General features: G+C 35.0%; 2 protein-coding genes across 5 annotated transcripts in view; one reads left to right on the top strand and one right to left on the bottom strand.

Moving 5' to 3' along the window:
- The window catches only part of LOC137402091 (presenilin-1-like), a 179,697-nt gene that overhangs the window by 41,708 nt on the left and 116,011 nt on the right, over positions 1–21,978 (top strand). The gene's annotated exons all lie outside the window — the stretch shown is intronic.
- The window catches only part of LOC137402090 (uncharacterized), a 146,327-nt gene that overhangs the window by 33,606 nt on the left and 90,743 nt on the right, over positions 1–21,978 (bottom strand). Inside the window, exons 10-13 of one of the 2 annotated variants that reach the window (XM_068088558.1) lie at positions 18,014–18,036; positions 14,823–14,967; positions 13,010–13,095; positions 11,400–11,457 (exon numbers count right to left, since the gene is read on the bottom strand). In XM_068088558.1, the coding sequence (XP_067944659.1) occupies positions 11,449–11,457; positions 13,010–13,095; positions 14,823–14,967; positions 18,014–18,036 (263 nt within the window). In that variant the 3' untranslated portion in view covers positions 11,400–11,448. Of the gene's footprint in view, positions 1–11,399; positions 11,458–13,009; positions 13,096–14,822; positions 14,968–18,013; positions 18,037–21,978 lie in introns of those variants that run through there. The other variant, XM_068088557.1, reaches the window with a different exon arrangement.

Raw genomic sequence — 21,978 nt, 5'->3', positions numbered from 1 at the left:
CTTTTCTGCACCACAGATATACAAAATAATATTAAGTTTACTTCCACGAAGCATAGGAAAGAAAATGAGCTCTTGCAAGTTGGGGAATTTCCCTAACTTGGATAACCTAAGCTTATGTTAAATTATATTTCGAGGAAATATATTCATTGGCCACCCGTATCCCGATTCCAAAAGGGTATCGCTTACTAGATTCTACCGTGTGAAGGTCGAACTAATATAGCCAGAGTTTTCAAACAGAAAGTAATGGCAAAGAATTGACCTACCGCCTTCCGCGTTTTCTTAATGTTCTAAACTAGTGGTCATTGCACTCAAACTCCTTGGAATGGCCAAGGTCATTCGCAAGTACAGAAATTCGCCAGCACCTTGTTGCGTGAAGCGTACAGGTAAATTTCATTGTGTTCAATCTGCGAAAAGAAATCTAGTTTCTTATTTCAGTTATGAAAGATTACGAATACACTACTAAAGTGAAGAGACAAACTACTGATACTACTGCTAACAATTTATGCGAGAGACAAAAGGGCGTAGGTGCACTGCGCTATTCCATCAACTACAAAAACCGTAGGAATGCACCTTCAAAAGAAAAGGACGTAACATTCACAAGCGGGTCATTTCTACTAGCTTTATTACTATTGCTACTGTTAAGGTTTACTACTATTATTACTGCTAGTTGTGTTACTCCTAGTTAGTACTACCACCAGTTAGGTCTACTACACTAGTTACTGGGTGAGTTAGAGTCGATCGGTGTCACTACTGAGTGGGAGAGTTTGACTGTATGTTGGCAGTGATTAGATAATTTTATAAGCTAGTGATTGAATTTTTTCCTCTAAAACAGATCAGATTGTTCTCACTGAGAGCCTTTGAAGGCAAAAAGACGTGAGAACTCAGTTTCAAGAAACTTTTTTATTCAATGTTTTTTTTATATATATTTATTTATTTACATATATACATGTAAAAATCTCTCCGGTTAAATCAAAGAAACTAAACATCTGCACACTCGACATCCCTTCAAAGATTTCTAGTTGTTTTTGGCCAATAGGAGTGAAAATATTGCCCTGATTTTATAGATGGTAAGTACAATTCCCTATTTGGTCTTGTATCGCGTGAGTTATTGGGAAGAGTAAAAGTGTTTTGAATAACACCAAAACTCAACACTTTGCAATATAGTTTTATTCCGGCATCTTTTCTACGTTCTTGTAACAATTTTATGTTAGTGTTTTCCCTTGTGAAAAGCTTACTGGTGATCTTATCGGTAAACAAATTTTAGACATTCATTTTAGATTTTCTCGATCTTCTTGACATATTTTTTTAAATGTGGGTCCCACACCTGGCAAGCATATTCAAGGCCTGATCGCATCAGAGTTTTGTATGCCACTAGCTAGCTAACAGTAATAAGGTAAGTGTAATAATACTACTGCTATTACTACTGTTGCTAACTAACCACTACAGTTTCATTTTACTTTTTAGATTTTCAAACAAAGTAACTGAGAACTCTCGTTATTTGTAATGGTATCGTAACTGCAGCAGAGTGAATAAGCATGGTCCATGGGCACTTGTGGGCAGCGAACATTTCAATGATCCATGTTTTGAAAGACCAAGCCAAAATGTTCGACCAGTTGCTGTACCCGCACCGTTTACACAGCCCAGTCATTTAAAGGTTTGTTTTTTTAATTGTTGAATGGTGATTTTCAACGGTTGAATTCAAAACAATATTGTCAAGCACAATGCCGCTGGGTTGTTCAACTTAAAGTAGATATATATCTAAAAAAAAATTCAGAAACCTCAAACAGCATGCAAAGCAGCGGCAGCTGCCAGTGCTTATGAATATGATGTTGAATATGAATATGAACAGTTGCAGAACAGACTAACTAGAGTAGGGAAAGAAAAGCGAAGTGCTAGATCGGGAGGAAAGAGTAAAAACAAAGTGTGCAGATCTTCTTGAAGAACTAAAGGAAAAAATCTCTCAACTGCAGAATTAGAGGATAAGCTGTCTTGCTATCAAGGTGTGTTAAATTCCAAGTGTATCCTCTTTTAAAAGTTGTTCAGTTTGTTGCATATGTTCAGAAACAAAGTACATGGAATGATTCTTCATCAATCTGACTAAGAAACCCTATAGATATAACAGGCTGTTATTTATGCTGTTGCTGCCGTTGCTGTTCTAGATATACCAATATCATTATTCAAAGACAATGATAGAGGATTTTCAGAGTAGAAAAAGTTTGCAATAACCCTTCATTTGTACTCGCCAAAGGCTTATGAGTTTCTCAGAGTGACACTTCCATTACACCCTCCCAGATCAATCAGAAAGCAAGTAAGTCATAAATTAAAAATGTATTTTTTTTGTAATTTATGGTTGCGGTCTGCAGATATTGTCAAGTTCTATTACAATGAGCGTAGTAATTTTTTGCTTACACGAACTATGTTACAGAAGAATGTTGATACAATGCTAGTCCAGCTTAGTTATCACTCTTAACCAGTGGCTCCGGTTTTACTTGTTATACTGTACTTATTGCAGATGGCTGATACGAATAGAAGACACACTTAGTCTCAACTTAGCGATGCTTAGGGCGCTAGTGAAAATGAAAGAAAAGGACTTGGAAAAGTATTCTCAGTGAGTCCAAGCTAATTTTCTTTGTCAGATCGGGTACATTTCTCCGCGTTATATTTCTGTAGTGTATGAACTGTCATTTTTTGGTGTGCTTTTAGGGTCTATATGATGATAGATGAAGTGAGTATTAGAAAACACCTTATCTATGACCAACATCTCAAGTGTATGGAAGGGTACGTTGATTTAGGTTCTGGTCCACAGGAAGCGTCTGAGGCACTGGTTTTTATGGTCACAGGGTATTTGTACAAATTGCTTTTTGGCTTAATATTTTTGTTTGCTCTGCTATTCTATCTGGCTATATTTTAAGATGTTCTGCTTTGCTGTTTGGCATGTCACAGATTTCTGATCGTGCACTTGACAGCTCATCTTGCAAAGCATCTACCTACCTATACTTTATAGACTATTTGGGAGAACACCTGCGACACAATACGACAAACCCTCTGCTATGTATTTTGCTGGTTATTCTGTGAGTACAGAAATTATAACATAATGATGACATGTTTCACACTTGATCAATAACTGTATTGTGTATGACCACTCTTGGTATCAGCATTTGCACTAATAATTTGTACTGGTTTTATGGTGAAGGTCTGAGGTCGTCTTGGAAAGCCCCCAGTAGCCTATTTCTTTACGCGCATTCTAACTGCAGCTGCTCAGAGGGAACTTGTAGTTCATACGTTGTCTGAACTTGGTGAGAACAGGTTTGTGGTGCACTGTTTAACGCTAGATGGGCATGCGTCAAACATGTCAATCTGCCGGTTATTGGTGCTGACATGGGGAACCCTCAAACTTTCAGATCACACTTACCCTAGCCTGGGCATGGCTCTCGTGGATGATTGGGAGAGGGAGCCTGGGACACATAGCAACACGCGAGAAAGACAACTCTAACAGTCGACTTCTGCAGTCGCTAATATCACAATCGTTATTTCCGAAAGAGTATCATGTGACGGTCTTTTTTATGATCTTCGCTAGTATTATGTGTTATTTTTAATCTGAATTGGCAGCAAACAAACGCTGATTGGTAAGTATGAAATGTTGGTTGCATAATAAATCAATCACGGGAGCTATATTATTTCATATGTTCAATTAATTAGGTTTTGATTTATAATCAAAAATTAAATGAATTGAATAAAAGATTTTCACAATAACAATACAATCGAATAGCAATAGAACAACAAAATTGAATCGCATGCTGCTAGTAAAGAAAGGTTTATCTAGTAAAAAAGTAATCTCAGTTTTAATTTACTTGCGAGTATTGTGATTACTTGCGACAGTTATTATGAGCAACTCGGACCTACCACTGCAAAACGGTGCCATCTGAAAGCAAACACTCTTTCCGAAGCCAGTAGGAAGAACTATAAATTAGTCAAAACCTGCGATAATATGTTGTAAAGCTTGAAACTGTTTTGGTCTCAGCGTGGCTATGTCTAGCTTTGATAGATGGTTTTTGAATCGCTCCATTTTTTATCAATATATGAAATGAGATTGCAAACGTGAAAACGCAAAAGCATAGTAACCTATGGTTCTTATTGTTTTGTTATCAAACGGGGTATTACATAACTACCCAGCTTATCAAAAACATAGTGCCTTTCACTAGATCAAGTCACGTTACCGCGACGATAGGCTTTAAAATGCGCCACATCTAGTACATCGTGAGATCTGAATCTATCGACACAGTCAAGTCAAATCAATTAATCGCATTCGCCCCATAATGGGGCATTAGAGCGATATCTTTATTAGGTAACATGAGTAGATTACTCTTAGTTTGAGCTTCTTCCTTCCTATTCTTTCTCCTTATTTTATCGCAATTCTCTCCTCCCCTTCCTTCCCTTTTCTCTTTTATTTTATTATTTTTTTAATTGTGTTTTTTAAGTTTGGTTGAGGCAATGTTGTTGTTAAAGTGGACGGTAGGGATTAGGTGGGGGCAAGAACTTTTAATAAATATTTAAGGCTCTTAGTAGGGTTGTGCAAAAAAAGAAAAAGAAAAAAGGGGCTAGCTGTTAAGGGTTCGCATAAAAAAGGAGTGTTTTTTAACATTGGTGTTGATTGCACCTTTAGTGCTTTTGTGGCGTGTATTGTTTAAGTGGGCATTTGAGAAAAAATTGTTTGGTATTGCAATTTCTTCCCTTGTTATTTTGTTTTTTACATTTTGGTCAGCCGTCTTCCGACGCTCTGCAAGTGTGGCCCATGACCACTCAGACATGAGGTCAGAAATACTCTCATTTTTTTAAGCTTAAACACCCACCTAAAAGCTTTTCTGTTCACAGACTCGAGGGAGTCTATGTGCTTGGATAAATATGGAGACCAGACAATGGATGAATATTCAAGAACTGGGCGGCAGATGCTTTTAAAAGAAAGGGTTTTTGTCTTGGGTGAGAAAATTTTGAGGGACCTCATGAGCATGTAGAGTGTGGATAAAGATTTGGTTATAGTCTTTTCTATGTGAAGGTTAAAGTTGAGTTTATTGTCTATAATGACTCCGAGGTATTTAAAGTGATTGACATAAGTTAGTTGTTGGCCTTTTATGAGATATTTGTGAGAAAAGGGGATCTCACGATACCTAAAAAAAGAAGTTGTCTCACATTTTGTGATGTTAAACTCCATCTGCCATTTATCAGCCCAGTCTAAGAGCAAGTCAAGATCTGCTTGAAGATTTGCAAAGTTGCTGTCTGACTCAATCTGGGAATACAAGAGAGCATCATCAGCGAAAAGTCTGAGTCTAGAGGTCTTGATAGCCGCTGGCATATTATTTATAAAAATCAAAAAGAGGAGGGGATCCAAAACAGATCCCTGAGGCACACCAGAGGAAACTGGACATGGTTTGGAGTATGTTTCATTTATAAAAATGGTTTATGTGCGATCCTTTAACCAATCCTCGACCCAGGCGATAATTGTTCTGTCTAGATTAGTTTGTGTAAGTTTGAATAAAAGTTTGCTGTGGGACACTTTGTCAAAGGCCTTAGAAAAATCAAGGATAATGGCATCAGTTTGGATTCCAGTATCAAATGATTCAATGAGTTCATGAGTTGTGAGGATTAACTGACTTTCGCAGCTTCTCCTCGAACGAAAACCATGTTGGCAGTCATGGAAAAAATCAATGGAGTCTAAAAAGTTGCGGATGGAGTGTGCGACTATGTGTTCTGTGGCTTTTGAAAGTACACATGTCAGAGAGATTGGACGATAGTTAGTTGGCAGGAGCCTGCTACCTTTATTTTTAAAAATGGGTATGACAGTAGCCGTTTTCCAATCCTTAGGGACAGTATGGCTGGATAAAGAGTGTTGCATTATCTTGGTAAAAGTGGGTGCAATATAGGAAGCTAGGTGTTTCAGCAACGAGGTGCTCAGTTCATCTGGGCCAGCAGCCTTAGAAGGGTTAAGTTGTTTTAAAAGTTTTAAGACACCATCGTTGGAAACAGTTATTGCCTTGGTCTTCTTTTTGGTGGAGTTTACTACAGTTTCGTTTGTTGGGGGAATGGGATAAGCACTATTATCAACTGTGAAAATGGAAGAAAAAGTGTCAGCAAAAGTGTTGGCTATATTATCAGATGGCTTGCCAGTGTTGTCGTGCAAGGTTTTGACTGTGTTACTGGAACCTTTTTTTGAAGATAGGAATTTAAAAAGTGGTTTATTGTTGCCTTCCGTCAATTCATGGCAGATATGGATATTTAGAAAGTTATTATAGTCTTGTCTAATAAGTTTTTTACATTTTTTAATCTGAAGCTGGAGCATCTGTTTATTGTCGGCGGTCGGGTACTTTTTACATGTTTTAAACAATCTATTCCTTTTATGAATCTCTTTAATGCTGGTGTGCTTAATCCAAAATTTCTGTTTACATTTTCTAAGAGGAAAATGAGGGATAGAGGCCTTAGCTGCTGTCATAATTCCAGTTTTAAAGGATTGCCAAATGTCGTTAATGTTGGATTTGATTGATATTAGATTAGTTATTTGTCTGTCAAGGGCTTGGGATTGGATTGTTAGTTCAGTGTTATTAGTTTGGTTATATTTAAATTTAAAAACGGGCGATAGTTTGGAGAGGTTTGCCTGTTTGGGACTATCAGGTATGCTCACATCAAAGTGCACATAAAAATGGTCAGATGTGCTTGGCTCTCCATGGGCATTATTAATTTCCATGGAGGATAACACAAGGTCGAGTGTTTCCTTTAATATGTGTTGGAAAATCAACAGGTTGGGAGAGACCATGTGTTTCAAGGAGGTGAAGAAAATCAGTATGCATTCTCCTGTTTCGACTGGATTTCAAGGTCCTACCAGGCCACTGTATCTCAGGTAAGGACACGCTTTCATTAGTATCAGTCTGAGCGTCATATGTAACATATGTCGCTCGTTTTGCAGAAGTTATCTTACCTTTTTTTCGCTATGTGTCCCAGGCTCTCTCTCCCAATCCCCCACGAGAGCCATGCCCAGGCTACACTTACCCCATCCTGGGACTCAGCAGCAGGTACAAGTATTTCTGAATCCCGTCATATAGTAAACCTCATGAGGAACCTGTTTCATGCTTACGAATCGATCAAAAGTCCAGACAGCATAGTGAAATGGAGTTACATTTCAGGGTTATAAGAAGTACAGAATGCATGCAGCTGGAAGATGGAGAACAAGCCGACAACAAGACATCCATTTTCATCAGAATAAGATGAAGGTGCAGTTTTTTGCTTAAAATGCGACTGATCCCCAGTTTTTTACCAATTTGAAGAAAATTGATGAGATTTGAGAAAATATAATACATTTACTTTATAAAAAAATCAAGATCAATTACAATCTGAAAGTACAAGAAACACCCCAATAATTAGATACTGTTTCTATACTTTTACCGTTTAAAAAATTTGTTAGTGTGAGAAATTTACCAACTGAAAATGGTTCATTTTCAAGATTGAAGCTCTTTCTCCCTTTAAATTGTTTAATTTCATTTTTACTTTAATCCTAATTAATGTGTTCATTTTTATCATCGCCAATTAATGCTTTTGTTTAGGTTGTTGGAATAATAATCCTACTGTTACTGTTAAGGCTACCTTTTGCAAACTTATTAGCAGATGTGGTGCAGAATCAGATGATGGTAAGACAGCTAATATTACTGCCCAAGACGAAATTCTCATGATACAGGCTACTCGAGAAGTTGATCTGTTTGTGGAGCCCGCAATGATTTCAGATGCTAAAACTTCTGTTGTAGGTAACAATATAGTCTATATAGCTGGTTAAATTGTGGGGAGACTAACTAAAGTGCTGTCATGTGACCTTTGCCGTCAGTCACTGGTTATCACTAGTCAAATATCCACTACCGACATTTCCGTATATACATAGTATCATGTGTTATATTGTTATATCATAGATTACCTAATATTACTATAATATGTTATATATTATTATACAAATATATATCATAATATATTATATACAGTGTCATGTTTTATATATTGTTGCAACATAGAAAATTGTTGAAGTCATTCATACAAGTCTTTACGCTTCCTGTTTGACTGCGTTATACTCTTATGATGTCACGCGTGTTAAAAAAGCAATGATATCTTTTATTCTATTTTTTAGCTTGATTCAATCATTATTCATTGTCAATGAAGATAAACGAAGCAATAGTCAGCCATACTCACCCATTTTAAGAAATGCGGAGAGCTCCACATTTTCCAGTAGCTAATAAGAGTTTAACGACACCCTTTACATCAGACAGACGCATGCATACAAGCTAGAAGCTGTTTGGTAGATTTTGCGTTTTCTGTTACTCACCTCATGCAAGATTGAATAACGATTTGAATAATCCAATGATCAATAATCCATTTGAACGGTGCTGCGGATGTTCATCACTTGTTAAGGTTCTAAACAGTTTGCTAAATATAATGTATTTTTATGTTTTGTTTGTCTTGGCTATTTATTAGCTTCATGCAAACACTTTTAAACTAGAAACTTCCCTGTCATACAGTCCACGACCTGACATGACCTCTGAACATGTCCTCTGTCTGACATGACATTTTCTGACATGACCTCTGAACCCAAATTGGCCACCACGCGGAAGACGGAATATTGACATTGTAGGATTAACCTGAGCAATGAGTAACTGTTCTATAAGTGTAAGAGAAGTTAAAAATTCAACAGATGGACCTGGGTCCATATTGTTGGCTGCACTGAATTTATTAACAGTGTCAGGTCTAACTTGTTGGCATGTGTGACATAGTTGTATTTGAGCATTGCATGTAATGAAATGTTTCTCATTACATCCAGTACATGTGAGCTGTGATATGTTGTTGTCAAGTCTGCCTAGAAAGTTGTTATGCAGTTCTTGAAAATCAGGACAATCTACATGTAATGATTGAAAATGAGGAATGTGATGAAGGGGGGCGGCATTGGGAGGAGCAATATTGTTTTGTGCAATATTTTCATGGTCAATGATGTCCATAAAATCTTGATCATCATCTGGAAACAAAAGGGCTGCCAAGTCCATGTCATTTACATCGCCTACAACATGTACTAAAGAATTCTCCGAATCAGATGAGTTGTTGCTATTAATTTGAGTAGCATGTTGTTGAACATTAGCATTTGATGTTGATGGTTGCTGTGAGGACCTTCTATTTATCCTCCTATTGAGCTGTAATAATTGAGAGACACGTGGATAGCCACTGCGTCGGCCACGACGTGGTGTTCTGGGAAGTTGTATGTCCATGGTAGGTGTCAAGTTGTTTTGAAATTAAATTCAAAAAGTCAATTATGCAAAACAAAAGGTTGTAAAAAAGTCACACCTAATCTACTACTATATCAAGCCATGTTTTACAACAATAAAATAAATATTAATTAAAGCTGTAGGCCTAGCCTTCTGTAATGTATGTAATTTAACAACAGCAATAACGAAATATGTTTGTTATAACTGAAATGCAATATTAGAAGTAAAATGGCAAGCTGCTGTGTAAAATACACAGTTTGAAAGTCGGTTGTGTTGAATGTAGAATGGTTTTGATAGCGATCTTTAACAGAAAGCAAGTATGAGCGTTGGCGCGTCTGGAAGTTTTCTGCAAACTGAAGCAAAATAAAAAAATGTTCTCGTCATAAAGGGGCACTGTAGTTCGGCCCTAGCTTGTACATAAGATGTAAAAAGTTTTGGCTAACGTTTTAAACAATTTAATGAAACCTTCGGCAATTGGACAAAAAAAAACAGGCTGATAAACTGTGTACCACAATTTCGTACCTGTACATCGGTCTACGCCTCAAACGGTCTACGTTTATTACAGAAACCTTCGGATAAATTCGAATAACTATTCTATAGTTAAATCTTATATTAATTTTATAAAATCGAATAATTATTCCTATAATTAAATCTTTTTGCAAGATATTAAAAACGGAAAAATATTACAAACCTTCGACAACTAAACAATGCCATAGACTGATGAAATGAGCACATTTTTCTCGTGAAATGCGCAGTTTAATAGTTATATTATCTGTGGCACGGCTTTATTGGCGTATCGTTGGCCGGTCCTATAATTAAAAAAAGCTTTTCAAGTGTTTTATTGCGAGTCTAGGCTAAATTAATCTGTCATTTGTGTATAATCCGATCAGATGGGTAAGGTTTAGGATATTGTCTACAAATAATAAAGCCGTGGTAACATATTTAAATAGGTTTATATGTGTTTTGTATCGTTATTTCACTTAAACGACTCCATTGAAAAATGGTTAAATTTGTTGATGAGATTTCGGTACAAGAGTTTGCGACAGTGTTGATGAATAATTTTCGTGAGTTGTGTGTGCATATGCGTTTATCATAAATCTCCCAAACAATCACTCCGCTCGTGTTTGGTCGTGATAAAACCAGTTAAAAAGTTTAATTAGAAAAATTTTTTGGTTAAGATATGCTGATTTTGCTTGAAATCAGCTGCAGTATAACTAAATGTGCGTACAATTCCAAACCCGCATCATGGAAACATAGTGATAGTGCCAGTTGTCATATATAATGATGTGCTCTAATGATGTGACCACACTGCAGCTGATTTCAAGCATAATCAGCATATCTTAACCAAAGCTATGGAACTTTGCAAAAACATTTTTGCAGATATTAACAAAATTCAGAAACTTAAGGTTCTTCAGACAATTTCATTTCCTACTGTGATGTGATTTCTCATGCAGTTTTCCGAACCCTATTGTCAAGAAATAGGGTTCATGAATAGATTCACTAATAAGTTTTCCTGTATTTGATGGAACTAAAGCGACAAAGATCAAAGCCATTTATCTGCAAGTTTCATTATGGTTGCTTCCAACCTGAGCTTCAGATGTCAGATTTAGTTCGGCGTGACCACCACTCATTGATGTAGCACCAACAACAATTGTCCCTTTTTGATGTGGCATAATTGAGAAATGAATTGTCAAGGATCAAATGATGCAAAGTCATGAGCATTTATTGTAATTAAAAGTGTTGATTGAAACTATGTAACAGTTACTGTTACATAGTTTGAAATTTTTGATGTCGTACATCAAAAATATGAGATCAAATAACTTTAAAAGATAGCCTACGAGCAATATAAAACTTTCAAAAGTTGAGAAAATTTTATAAAATAAATCATAAAAGTACGAATAATTGATACAAAACTATTGGGAAACAAATAGTTATAACAAGCAAGATATATGCTGTATAATAAATCTAATGGCAACACCTTATTCGAAGGACATACCATTTGTTATAGATAAAAAGCACAGCAATCTAATAAATAAAGTGCATCAAAATGTTTAAAATGCTCAGCCTCTCAGAACATCGAAATCTACGAGATGAAAAGCATAATTCTACCTTTTAATGCTTGCCTTTTAAACTTCCTGTTGTACTGACCCGTAATTTATGTGGAGGATCACTGAGGCTGAAAAAGATGAAAACTTCCAATATAGATGCTATGGTGCTAAAAATATTAAACAGATCACAGAAACTGAATGGTATATGACATAACTATATTTACCAATAGACCAGCTTGCGGTTGGCGGCATGTTTTTTGCACAGTTGGTATTTTTGCAATCGATCTATTTAAAAATTAGTTTCGTTTCACTGGACTGAACAAAGCAGATTTTTTGCCGCATGTATACAGATCCGAAAAAGGTAGCTGAACTTGGTCAAACCAAACCAACCATTCTTGCCATCTACATACAGTCTTATACTCTATATTCAGTCTTATACTCTATATTCAGTTAGATACTCTATATTCAGTCTTATACTCTATATTCAGTCTTATACTCTATATTCAGTCTTATACACTATATTCAGTCTTATACTCTATATTCAGTCTTATACTCTATAATATATTATTGAATTATACTCTATATTCAATCTTATACTCTATATTCAGTCTTATACACTATATTCAGTCTTATACTCTATATTCAGTCTTATACTCTATATTCAATCTTATACTCTATATTCAGTCTTATACTCTATATTCAGTCTTATACACTATATTCAGTCTTATACTCTATATTCAGTCTTATACTCTATATTCAGTCTTATACTCTATATTCAGTCTTATACTCTATAATCAGTCTTATACTCTATAATCAGTCTTATACTCTATATTCAGTCTTTTACTCTATATTCAGTCTTTTACTCTATATTCAGTCTTATACTCTATATTCAGTCTTATACTCTATATTCAGTCTTATACTCTATATTCAGTCTTATACTCTATATTCAGTCTTATACTCTATATTCAGTCTTATACTCTATATATTCAGTCTTATACTCTATATATTCAGTCTTATACTCTATATTCAGTCTTATACTCTATATTCAGTCTTATACTCTATATTCAGTCTTATAGTCTATATTCAGTCTTATACTCTATATTCAGTCTTATACTCTATATTCAGTCTTATACACTATATTCAGTCTTATACTCTATATTCAGTCTTATACTCTATATTCAGTCTTATACTTTATATTCAGTCTTATACTCTATATTCAGTCTTATACTCTATATTCAGTCTTATACTCTATATTCAGTCTTATACTCTATATTCAGTCTTATACTCTATATTCAGTCTTATACTCTATATTCAGTCTTATACTCTATATTCAGTCTTATACTCTATATTCAGTCTTATACTCTATATTCAATCTTATACTCTATATTTAGTCTTATACTCTATATTCAGTCTTATACTCTATATTCAGTCTTATAGTCTATATTCAGTCTTATACTCTATATTCAGTCTTATAGTCTATATTCAGTCTTTTACTCTATATTCAGTGTCAAACTCTATATTCAGTTTTGTACTATGCATCTATTTCACCGCCAGAAATCAACCTACAGAGACACACTTTTAACAAACAAAATGATTCCTCCAGATTCGATTTGGTCTAACTTGATCAATCTGAACCCCACTCAGCTTTTATAATCGAAAAGTAAAACTATCTACCCTCACTTTTGCCATGAATACATAGTGGCCGGCAGCTTGCAAACCAGCTAAAGCTTTGCTCGCGGATTCAGCCTCCTTGAACTCCACAAATGCTGAAAAGGGACAAACAAATAAGGAAAAGGCTAAATAAAATGAAATATGTGCAGCACATGATTGTTCATATCTACCTCCATGCTTTTAACCAACTGTTAAACATGAACTTCGACAACGTTTTTGTTGATTTGATCAGAAAGTATTGGTATTTATATATCATTTGAAATTGTTTGTGACGTTTGAAATAGTCTGACTGCCAGATTTTTTAAAAATTGAAATCAACATGATTGCAGTTAAAAACACTCAGGGATATCAAAAATATGATTATGACGTTTGTAGTTGCAAAGACTGACAGAACAGAGACGCGTCCTGCTACCATTTCAACACAGTAGCCCGTACTATAGCTACGATAACTAATTCCGTCTTTTTGCCCATATTTCTCCTACAAGATTTTTAATCGGGGTCAAGTCAAGTTGATTGTAATCCTGAAACAACCTGGCCGTCAGATCACTTAAAACATGAAAAAGAATTGCAAACGATCAAAAAATACCAGCATTTTCTGATACAATCTATTGAAACTGTGTCTAAGTTCATCTTAAATAGGAATTTCAACTTATCAATGAGTATGGTAATTTTTGGAGATGGTTCGCTTTTTTCCCAAGTTTGCTCGTTTTGCCGTTTTACACCTTTAAGATCCTAGCTAATAATCTGCTAACAAAAACTCACAATCATTATGCAACTGGTAAAATGTGTTTTAATTAGTAGCTACTTGTGTCAAGATAATAGAAATACTCTAAATTCAATTTAATTTGAATTGAGGTCGTTAAAATTTTAAAACTGATCAAAAATGTTTGCTTCTCAGTTCAAATCTTTACTAAATAGACTGGAACACTAAAACAGATCTTCACTAGATAGACTGTAACACTAAAACAGATCTTTACTAGATAGACTGGAACACTAAACAGATCTTCACTAGATAGACTGTAACACTAAAACAGATTTTCACTAGATAGACTGGAACACTAAAACAGATCTTCACTAGATAGACTGGAACACTAAAACAGATATTCACTAGATAGACTGGAACACTAAAATAGATCTTCACTAAATAGACTGTAACACTAAACAGGTCTTCACTAGATAGACTGGAACACTAAAACAGATCTTCACTAGATAGACTGGAACACTAAAACAGATCTTCACTAAATAGACTGTAACACTAAACAGATCTTCACTAGATAGACTGGAACACTAAAACAGATCTTTACTAGATAGACTGGAACACTAAACAGATCTTCACTAGATAGACTGGAACACTAAAATAGATCTTCACTATATAGACTGAAACACTAAAACAGAGATCATTCTCAATGCCCAGTTTTCAAGTTGATGTCAAATTGCAAGCCTTAAATGTTGAAAAAAAAACATATAATCTTTTATCAAATTTTAACAACCTGACATATTAGACCTCTAAGAAGGTTGGACAAGGCCACATTAGTTGGGCCGTTTTGCTACAATACGAAGCGTTGGATTAACGTGCCCTACCAAAGGTAAGTTTGCTATAACCAGCAGAGCTCCATGGTTTTTTATATACAACCCCAGAGAGTAAATGAAAGGGAACTCTTGAGAAATTTTATGTTCGTGTTTCAGAATTTGAACTCGAAACCTTCAAAGTTGAAAACTACCATAAAGCAAACAGCATTTTTTAACATTTTTATGATCCCGTGTAGCAGTTTCTTTTTAGTACAGCAAATATCTAGAGAAATTCATGAATTCAAAAAGTTACCTTTAGAGCAGTGTGGTTTGGGTGCCACCCTAACAATCTCGCCATATGGAGAGCATAGAATCCCGAGCGTTTTTTTATCAGGGTTGGGTAATTCCCTAAATTCTAACGTTGTCTCGGAACGCCTTTCTTCAGGAGGTTCAGTCCGCTACAAATAGAATGAACTATTTAAAGTTAACATAGAAATAAAAAACAAGAAATACAACATGAATTTTTGAACCCTTTAAGCAATGACAAGTAAAGTGGGTATACATAACAATCTTTACTATAATAAGAGACGGGTCCCTCCATCTGTCCAAAGCCATGCTTAGAGGTTAGAAAAATATTGCTTTCAACAGGATTGAGCACATGACTTTGTGCATGCTCTAACAATGCTATCCTAAGGAGGGCTTTTCTTAAAAGCCCTCCTTAGGATAGCTGAAAATGTTGCATGAAAACGTCACTTCAGTAAAATATGATGAAGTTCAAATTTACAGAGTCTACTTGCTATAATGTCACAAGCAGACGAGGTAAGTAAAAAAACTGACAAGCCAACAAAGGGTGGCATTCACTTGTATATAAAAGTGCAGAACTAAACTTTGACATGAGACAAACACAAGATACAAAAAGAAACAAAATAAAATCACAAAAATAATTTTTGTTTCAGGTAGACAGCAACAGAAGCAACAGGCAAACATAGAGAGGTCATTGTATAAAAAATGCCATCATTAAAGCTGACATGTTAGTAATGAGATAACAAAGATAGTATAAAATGTCAGCTATATATAATTTGATATAGTATGAATTTGAGTAACATAACTCGCCAGCTAGTAGTATAAGTCTTTACTAAAACAATGGCAGTGTTTTAAGCCAGCTTAAGAATAGTTGTATTACATGTAACGATCAACTGTGCTAGTTAATAATCCTAAGTGTGAGTATTTTAACAATGTAATTGATGTAATCACAATCATCCAACACTATGGTCAGTTGAACAACTGTAGTGTAGTGGTTTAGATCGCTGGTCTTCAGACCTGGAGGTACCTCTATGTACCTCTATGAACAAATCCTCTATGAAATGGATTTTTCATTACTAGATTTTAATGGCTGTAACTGGATACCGGGATCAAAGATTAAAAACAAACACTGAAATTTATAAATAAATACGTATGAATCTATATTATATGTAAATCTCAAAGTTTGTGTATCTGTGTGTGTGTGCGTGCGTGCACTTTGGTTTGTCCAGCAATAGCTATAAAAATCTTGGAATTGAAAGCTCGCTGCGTGCTGGTTTTGAACTCACAGAGATTGCAACCACAAGTTTTAAACCACGCATTTAACCACCCAGCAACACAGTCCTTAGCATTCTATCGCTCTTATCGTATACCGTATGCACACACTAAATGCACAATTTTGATTATTAAATAATTTTACTTTTTGCATTTGTAATTTTTTGAAATTGTTTAAAGGCTATTTTTTTGGTATCATTACCTATTTTATTAATCTGTAATTTTTAAATGTGCCGTTTCATTTTCAAACTTCTATTTCCACTTTTTTGTAAGGTTAGATTGCTAAATCAGAAAGGCTAATACTTTTCATGCGGAAAATTTTATCATCTCGAATAGGAATAACCTCTACATTCTCTCTCCAATCGGTCAGACAAAGTACCAGACGAAAATTATTATAGTCCGATATGTCATTTTTACATTTGTACCAGTATCGAGAGTTACCAGTATCATCATATTCAAAGTTTTGATGGATAGCTTCTGCTGGAACAGTAAATTTTTTAACACACACACCCCAACCACACACACACCACACCATACCCACACAAACCACACCCACACACCCACGAAACATTTTCCTCATGATATGAAGTTTGGAAGTTAAAGTTGTTTGACAAAGTTTGAAAACCTTTACAGTTGTTTTATTTTTTTTCTTAATTTATTTAAATTGCACAAAACACTATTTGGATCAGATTAAAACTAGTGATTTCAAACAGAGTGTAGTTCTGATGATTTTGACAATCGATTTTTCTCAGACATACCTTCACTAAAATCATGACAACCACTACAGCAACAACAAAATAATTAATTGTTATTGATGTAACCAAGTCATTATTAGTAAAATTTAGTGGACACTTTTAGACTGATCACTTGCTATTATGGCTATTACGGCCACACGTAGTTTGGAATCTCTTTATTTCGATGATGTTCTCAAACATTGTGGTTATTGTTGTGACACGTGATGTTATCATGTGAAATGAAAGGCCAAAAAAGGCTCAATATAAAACGTTTCGTAGCACTAGTTTATGACAAACACTTTGGGTTCTACTAAAAAGCCCTTATCAAATATAGATGCTCGCTACTTTACAGTTTTGTTTTGGCTTGGTCTAATCATCTAGTCGTAATCTGATCATGTGACCCATACTTTCTGCCGAATAGCGTGAACAATTTCTGAAGCATTTTTCGACTATCACAGCTCACAGGTGACCAACAGGCTCCTCATGTTTACCAGAGGATAATATGCATTCCTTCGAGCTAAGGTTAAAAGATTAAACTAATTTTTAAGCTAGGTTTTGAGATATCAGTGCTCAAAGTGACAGCATTGCGATGATGATAAAATAGGCGCGTAATGACAATAGACATGGTTTTATTGAATGCGTGAAGTATATTTGTGAAAATATTTTGATGATTGAGGTTGCATGAAAGTGTAAACAGAAGCCATCGTGTTCAACTACGTCCCATTTGAGCCGTTTTGAAAGAGATTCCAAACTACGGTATTTTCGTGATGACTGCGATTAACTGTTCGTTTTTGAGCTTTTAAAAGCTTGTAATCACATTTCCACATATTTTGCATCTACAACACAGCAGAGTAAGACATGGTTAATCTTTTGATACCAAATAACTGTAATGTGAATTTTGTTGCAAGTCAACCTTTAAAGGGTCACCCACATCAAATTTTAAAGGATTTTGTCAAAATACTTAGATATTTTCTAGCATCCACAATTAACGCTCACAATAATGCTTTAAAAAAAGCTCACAAGAACATAACGTCTTTTTTCCGAGCGTTTTGACTACGCTTAAGTTTTGATTAAGTAAAACATCCTAGCAGTGAAATCACCTAAAACGACAAACAAAATCAGAAATGATAAAACATATGTATACTTTCTGACAAAATATTTTAAAGTTTGCCGCGAGTGCATATGAGACACCGACCTGTGAGGGAGTAACTCCTTGACCTGAAGATGCAGCCTTTTCAGCAGCTGAGGGAGACTCAAAGCGAACATATCCTGTTGAAGAAAAATTATAGCAGATAGTTCAGTAAAAAATAAGCACCTAATTGTATAATATGTAACTCTGGATGGCAAAAAATCCAAACGACTAGTTGGAGTATCAATTGTCAATAAGTGTCAATAAATGTCCACAAAAGATACTAAGTGTCACCTAACGAAAATTGCATAGAATAATGCAGAGCACTATTCATTGAATTACAAGAGTCTAAAAAGGCAACAAGATAATGTAAAATAGCATAATATAAAGATAAATCAGCTAGTATATATATGTCAATATATATATGTCAATATATATATGTCAATATATATGTCAATATATATATGCATATATAGATATAAAATAGATAATAAAAAGCAGTTTAAAATTTGATAAAAACTGTATAACTTAGAGTTTCATGCTAAAAAATTTATATATATATACATATCTAGCATATCTAGATATCTAGCATATCATATAGCATATGAGTATATGCTCCCTTACTTCGGTTTGGTTGAGCACTCTGTGAGAGGTGCGGCACTATTAGCCTTTGTGCAAAGCTCATCACTTTTGTGATTTGAGCACTCTGGTGCCAGCACATTGACTTTCTTAAAGTCTGCGAGGCAGCTTAGTTGTTTCGTGGCAGGAAGTCAACTCTCATTGGTAATGGGATTTGTGTCCCTTGCCAAAGCTCTGAGCTGCACTGATGAGGCTTCAATAGCCGAAACAGTACTGTCTGTAGCATGAGTATATGCTCCCTTACTTCGGTTTGGTTGAGCACTCTGTGAGAGGTGCGGCACTATTAGCCTTTGTGCAAAGCTCATCACTTTTGTGATTCGAGCACTCTGGTGCCAGCACATTGACTTTCTTAAACTCTGCGAGGCAACTTAGTTGTTTCGTGGCAGGAAGTCAACTCTCATTGGTAATGGGATTTGTGTCCCTTGCCTAAGCTCCGAGCTGCACTGATGAGGCTTCAATAGCCGAAACAGTACTGTCTGTAGCATGAGTATATATATAGGCCTACATATATATATATAAATATATGTAACACTCATCAGATAAAATGCTCAGTGAGGACTACTAAGCATTTTATCTGATGAGTGTTACACACCTTTTGTGTAATATGAAACTTTTAGTAATTTTTATGCGTAGTCAAATTTTAACAAATTTCTTACCAAATTTATATATATATTATATATATACACTTGATGAATGTTCGGCATAGCTCGGGTAATAAAAATGTCTTTGCGTAAAAAGCATATTTCTATTTACCATATACAATATTTACCATTTTAACTTTTAAACTTCATATCATGAGAAAAGTGTTTTGTGCAGTTCAAATAAATTAGGAGAAAAAATAAACAATGGGTACATAAAATTGTGTGTATAAAAAGAGTACAGTTGCAGCAGATGCTCATTGTATTCAAAGTTTTGATGGGTAATACTGGTACCACAAAAAAGTCAATTGATAATAACGATTGCAAATTTAGCGCGTGCAATCGCGAAAAGATATACAGTATATGGTCTGACTTCCTTTGTCTGGTACTTTGTCTGACCAAATGGAGAAAGAATGTAGAGGCAATTCCTACTCCAGATAATACAATTGTGCACGTGAAAAGCTTTTAGCTTTTACAGAGTCACCAAAACCGGAAATTTGAGTGTAACAGCACATTTGAAATTGAAACAACATATTTAAAAATTACAAATTTAAAAAAAAGGATTGGTAAAAAAATTAGCTTTTTAAAATTTTCAAAGAAATAAAAAACACAAAAAAAGTCAATTGATAATAACGATTGCAAATTTAGCGCGTGCAATCGCGAAAAGATATACAGTATATGGTAAGAGCGATGGGATTGCTAAAAAAAGTTTAGCCTTGTAGTTATGTGCGATTGTTAGTAGATTTGTGATTTAAATGTTGTGAGTTCAAATCCAGTACGAAGGTATTTTATCAATGCTAAAACTTAATTGCTATAACTGGACAGATAGCAGACAAACATTGAGATTTACATATATAGACATAAATACACAAGTACATAACTCTATATATAGACAATGTCATTACTCACCATGTCCATGGGATTTTTTTATTGTATACAGTATCGTGCCATACTCTTTAAACCTCTTCAACAAGTCGAAATGCGTATCTCGCTTTTGTAATTTCTCAATAAAGATAGTGTGGAATGGTTTCGACTGCAGAATGATATAAATTCTAAACAACCAAAATTAGACAAACAGCCTATGGAAGATGGTGTGCATAGCATGCTTCCAAAGGCTGAACAAGGAACAACTGATCAACAAGGAAAGCCATTCACTATGTTTCCATGGCGCGGATAATGCATTTTTGGAATTGTGCGCACATTGAGTTAGTGGGCGATAACTGTTTCATTGGAAAAGTTGTTAAAGAAGATGAGGATTTCTACGCCAGAGTTTATAGATCAGAGGTCATAGCGATGCACTCCTGTCCCATCAAAATAGGAATAACTGAAGGGTGGAAATTTTTTTAAATGGAATAGCTTGTGCAGCATTTTTTGCGAATCATTCGCATGTGGCGCTTCCGTTTTTCTCAAGCATAAAACATGCGAAAAAGTTTGCGAGTAGCAAAATTTGTTTGACTCGCAAGTTTTTGCTTTTTGATTATCCGCTTCATGGAAATATAGTGACTTAGCCATTTGCAGGGTGAAGCAGTTAAAGGTTTTACCCAAAATCACAAATTCTAGATAAAACCCTGAAACAGTTAAAAGCAGCAGAAATACATCAGGTTTTGATAATTAGCTTCTTACCTCACGGGGTGTGCTACCCGCTGCTGCTCCCTTCTCTTTCTCAGATTCCTAAATCAAGCACAAAACCAAATAGTTACTGCATTGTGAAGGCAATAGCAATTTAGGATGACACTTCATAAAGAACTTAGTCACTATCGACCTATAGAAAACTGACAGACTATTTTTCATAAGGTACATGTAAGTAATCTGAATGCACCATAAACATATAATTGCTACATAATCTGGTTATAAATATAGTTGCTATCATTGCTATAGTTGATATCAACTATTGTGTTCAAGTTAAAGCAATACACGTCTCTAATATGTTGGTCTTTTGGCAACTATAGACATCACATACGTACATCTAATGGTTATCACAAATGAATAGCCAATGGCTATCTGAGATGTATAGCCGATGGTTATCGAAGATATATAGCTACTAGCTACCGGAGATGTAAAGCTAATGGATGTTCAAAGAGATGACACGCTACTTAAATCTTCCAACTCGAGACGAAAGCAGTTTAACAGAAAATATCCTTCACAAGCTTTCCTTTGTGAATCCGCAACCACTAGCTTCAGCATTGGAAGCATGTAATAGGCTAGACACTGTGGGCCCGGCACTAAACCATAAAGATTGAAAAAGCCACGGGCACACTTTATACAAGCCTCTATTTTTAAAAGGCAAAACCTTGAGAAAACAAAGGCCCCTAATCTTTTTGCCTAAAAGGAAATTTTCATGGTCTCAATATTTATCATTATATATAATTTTTTTTTCACATCTAATCAATCAAAAACGCAGAAGACAATTGTTTTTGAACTGTTACTCATTTTCCATTTATCAATATTATCAATGTTGATATTGATTATTCATATTGATAATATGGATCTCGCAACCAGCGGGTTTTGACCACATTTTGGGAATTAAACTTTCCCCATCTTCAAATATATTTATATGATAGTGAAGCATCCATCAACAGAAAGACAAAGTTGCATCAATTAACTGAAACTATGAACCTTTTATATCAGTCTATACGCTAAAAGCCAAAAACCCTAAAAAAGAATAAAAATTGTGTCCGTCTATAGAAAAGACTAAGTGAATGCTTGGCGTTGCCCGAGTAATAAAAGTCTTTGCACAAAAAATGTATTTTAATT

The sequence above is a fragment of the Watersipora subatra genome, chromosome 8 (genome assembly GCF_963576615.1).
Source record: "Watersipora subatra chromosome 8, tzWatSuba1.1, whole genome shotgun sequence".
NCBI lineage: Eukaryota > Metazoa > Bryozoa > Gymnolaemata > Cheilostomatida > Watersiporidae > Watersipora > Watersipora subatra.
This window is presented reverse-complemented; position numbering and strand designations above follow the sequence as displayed.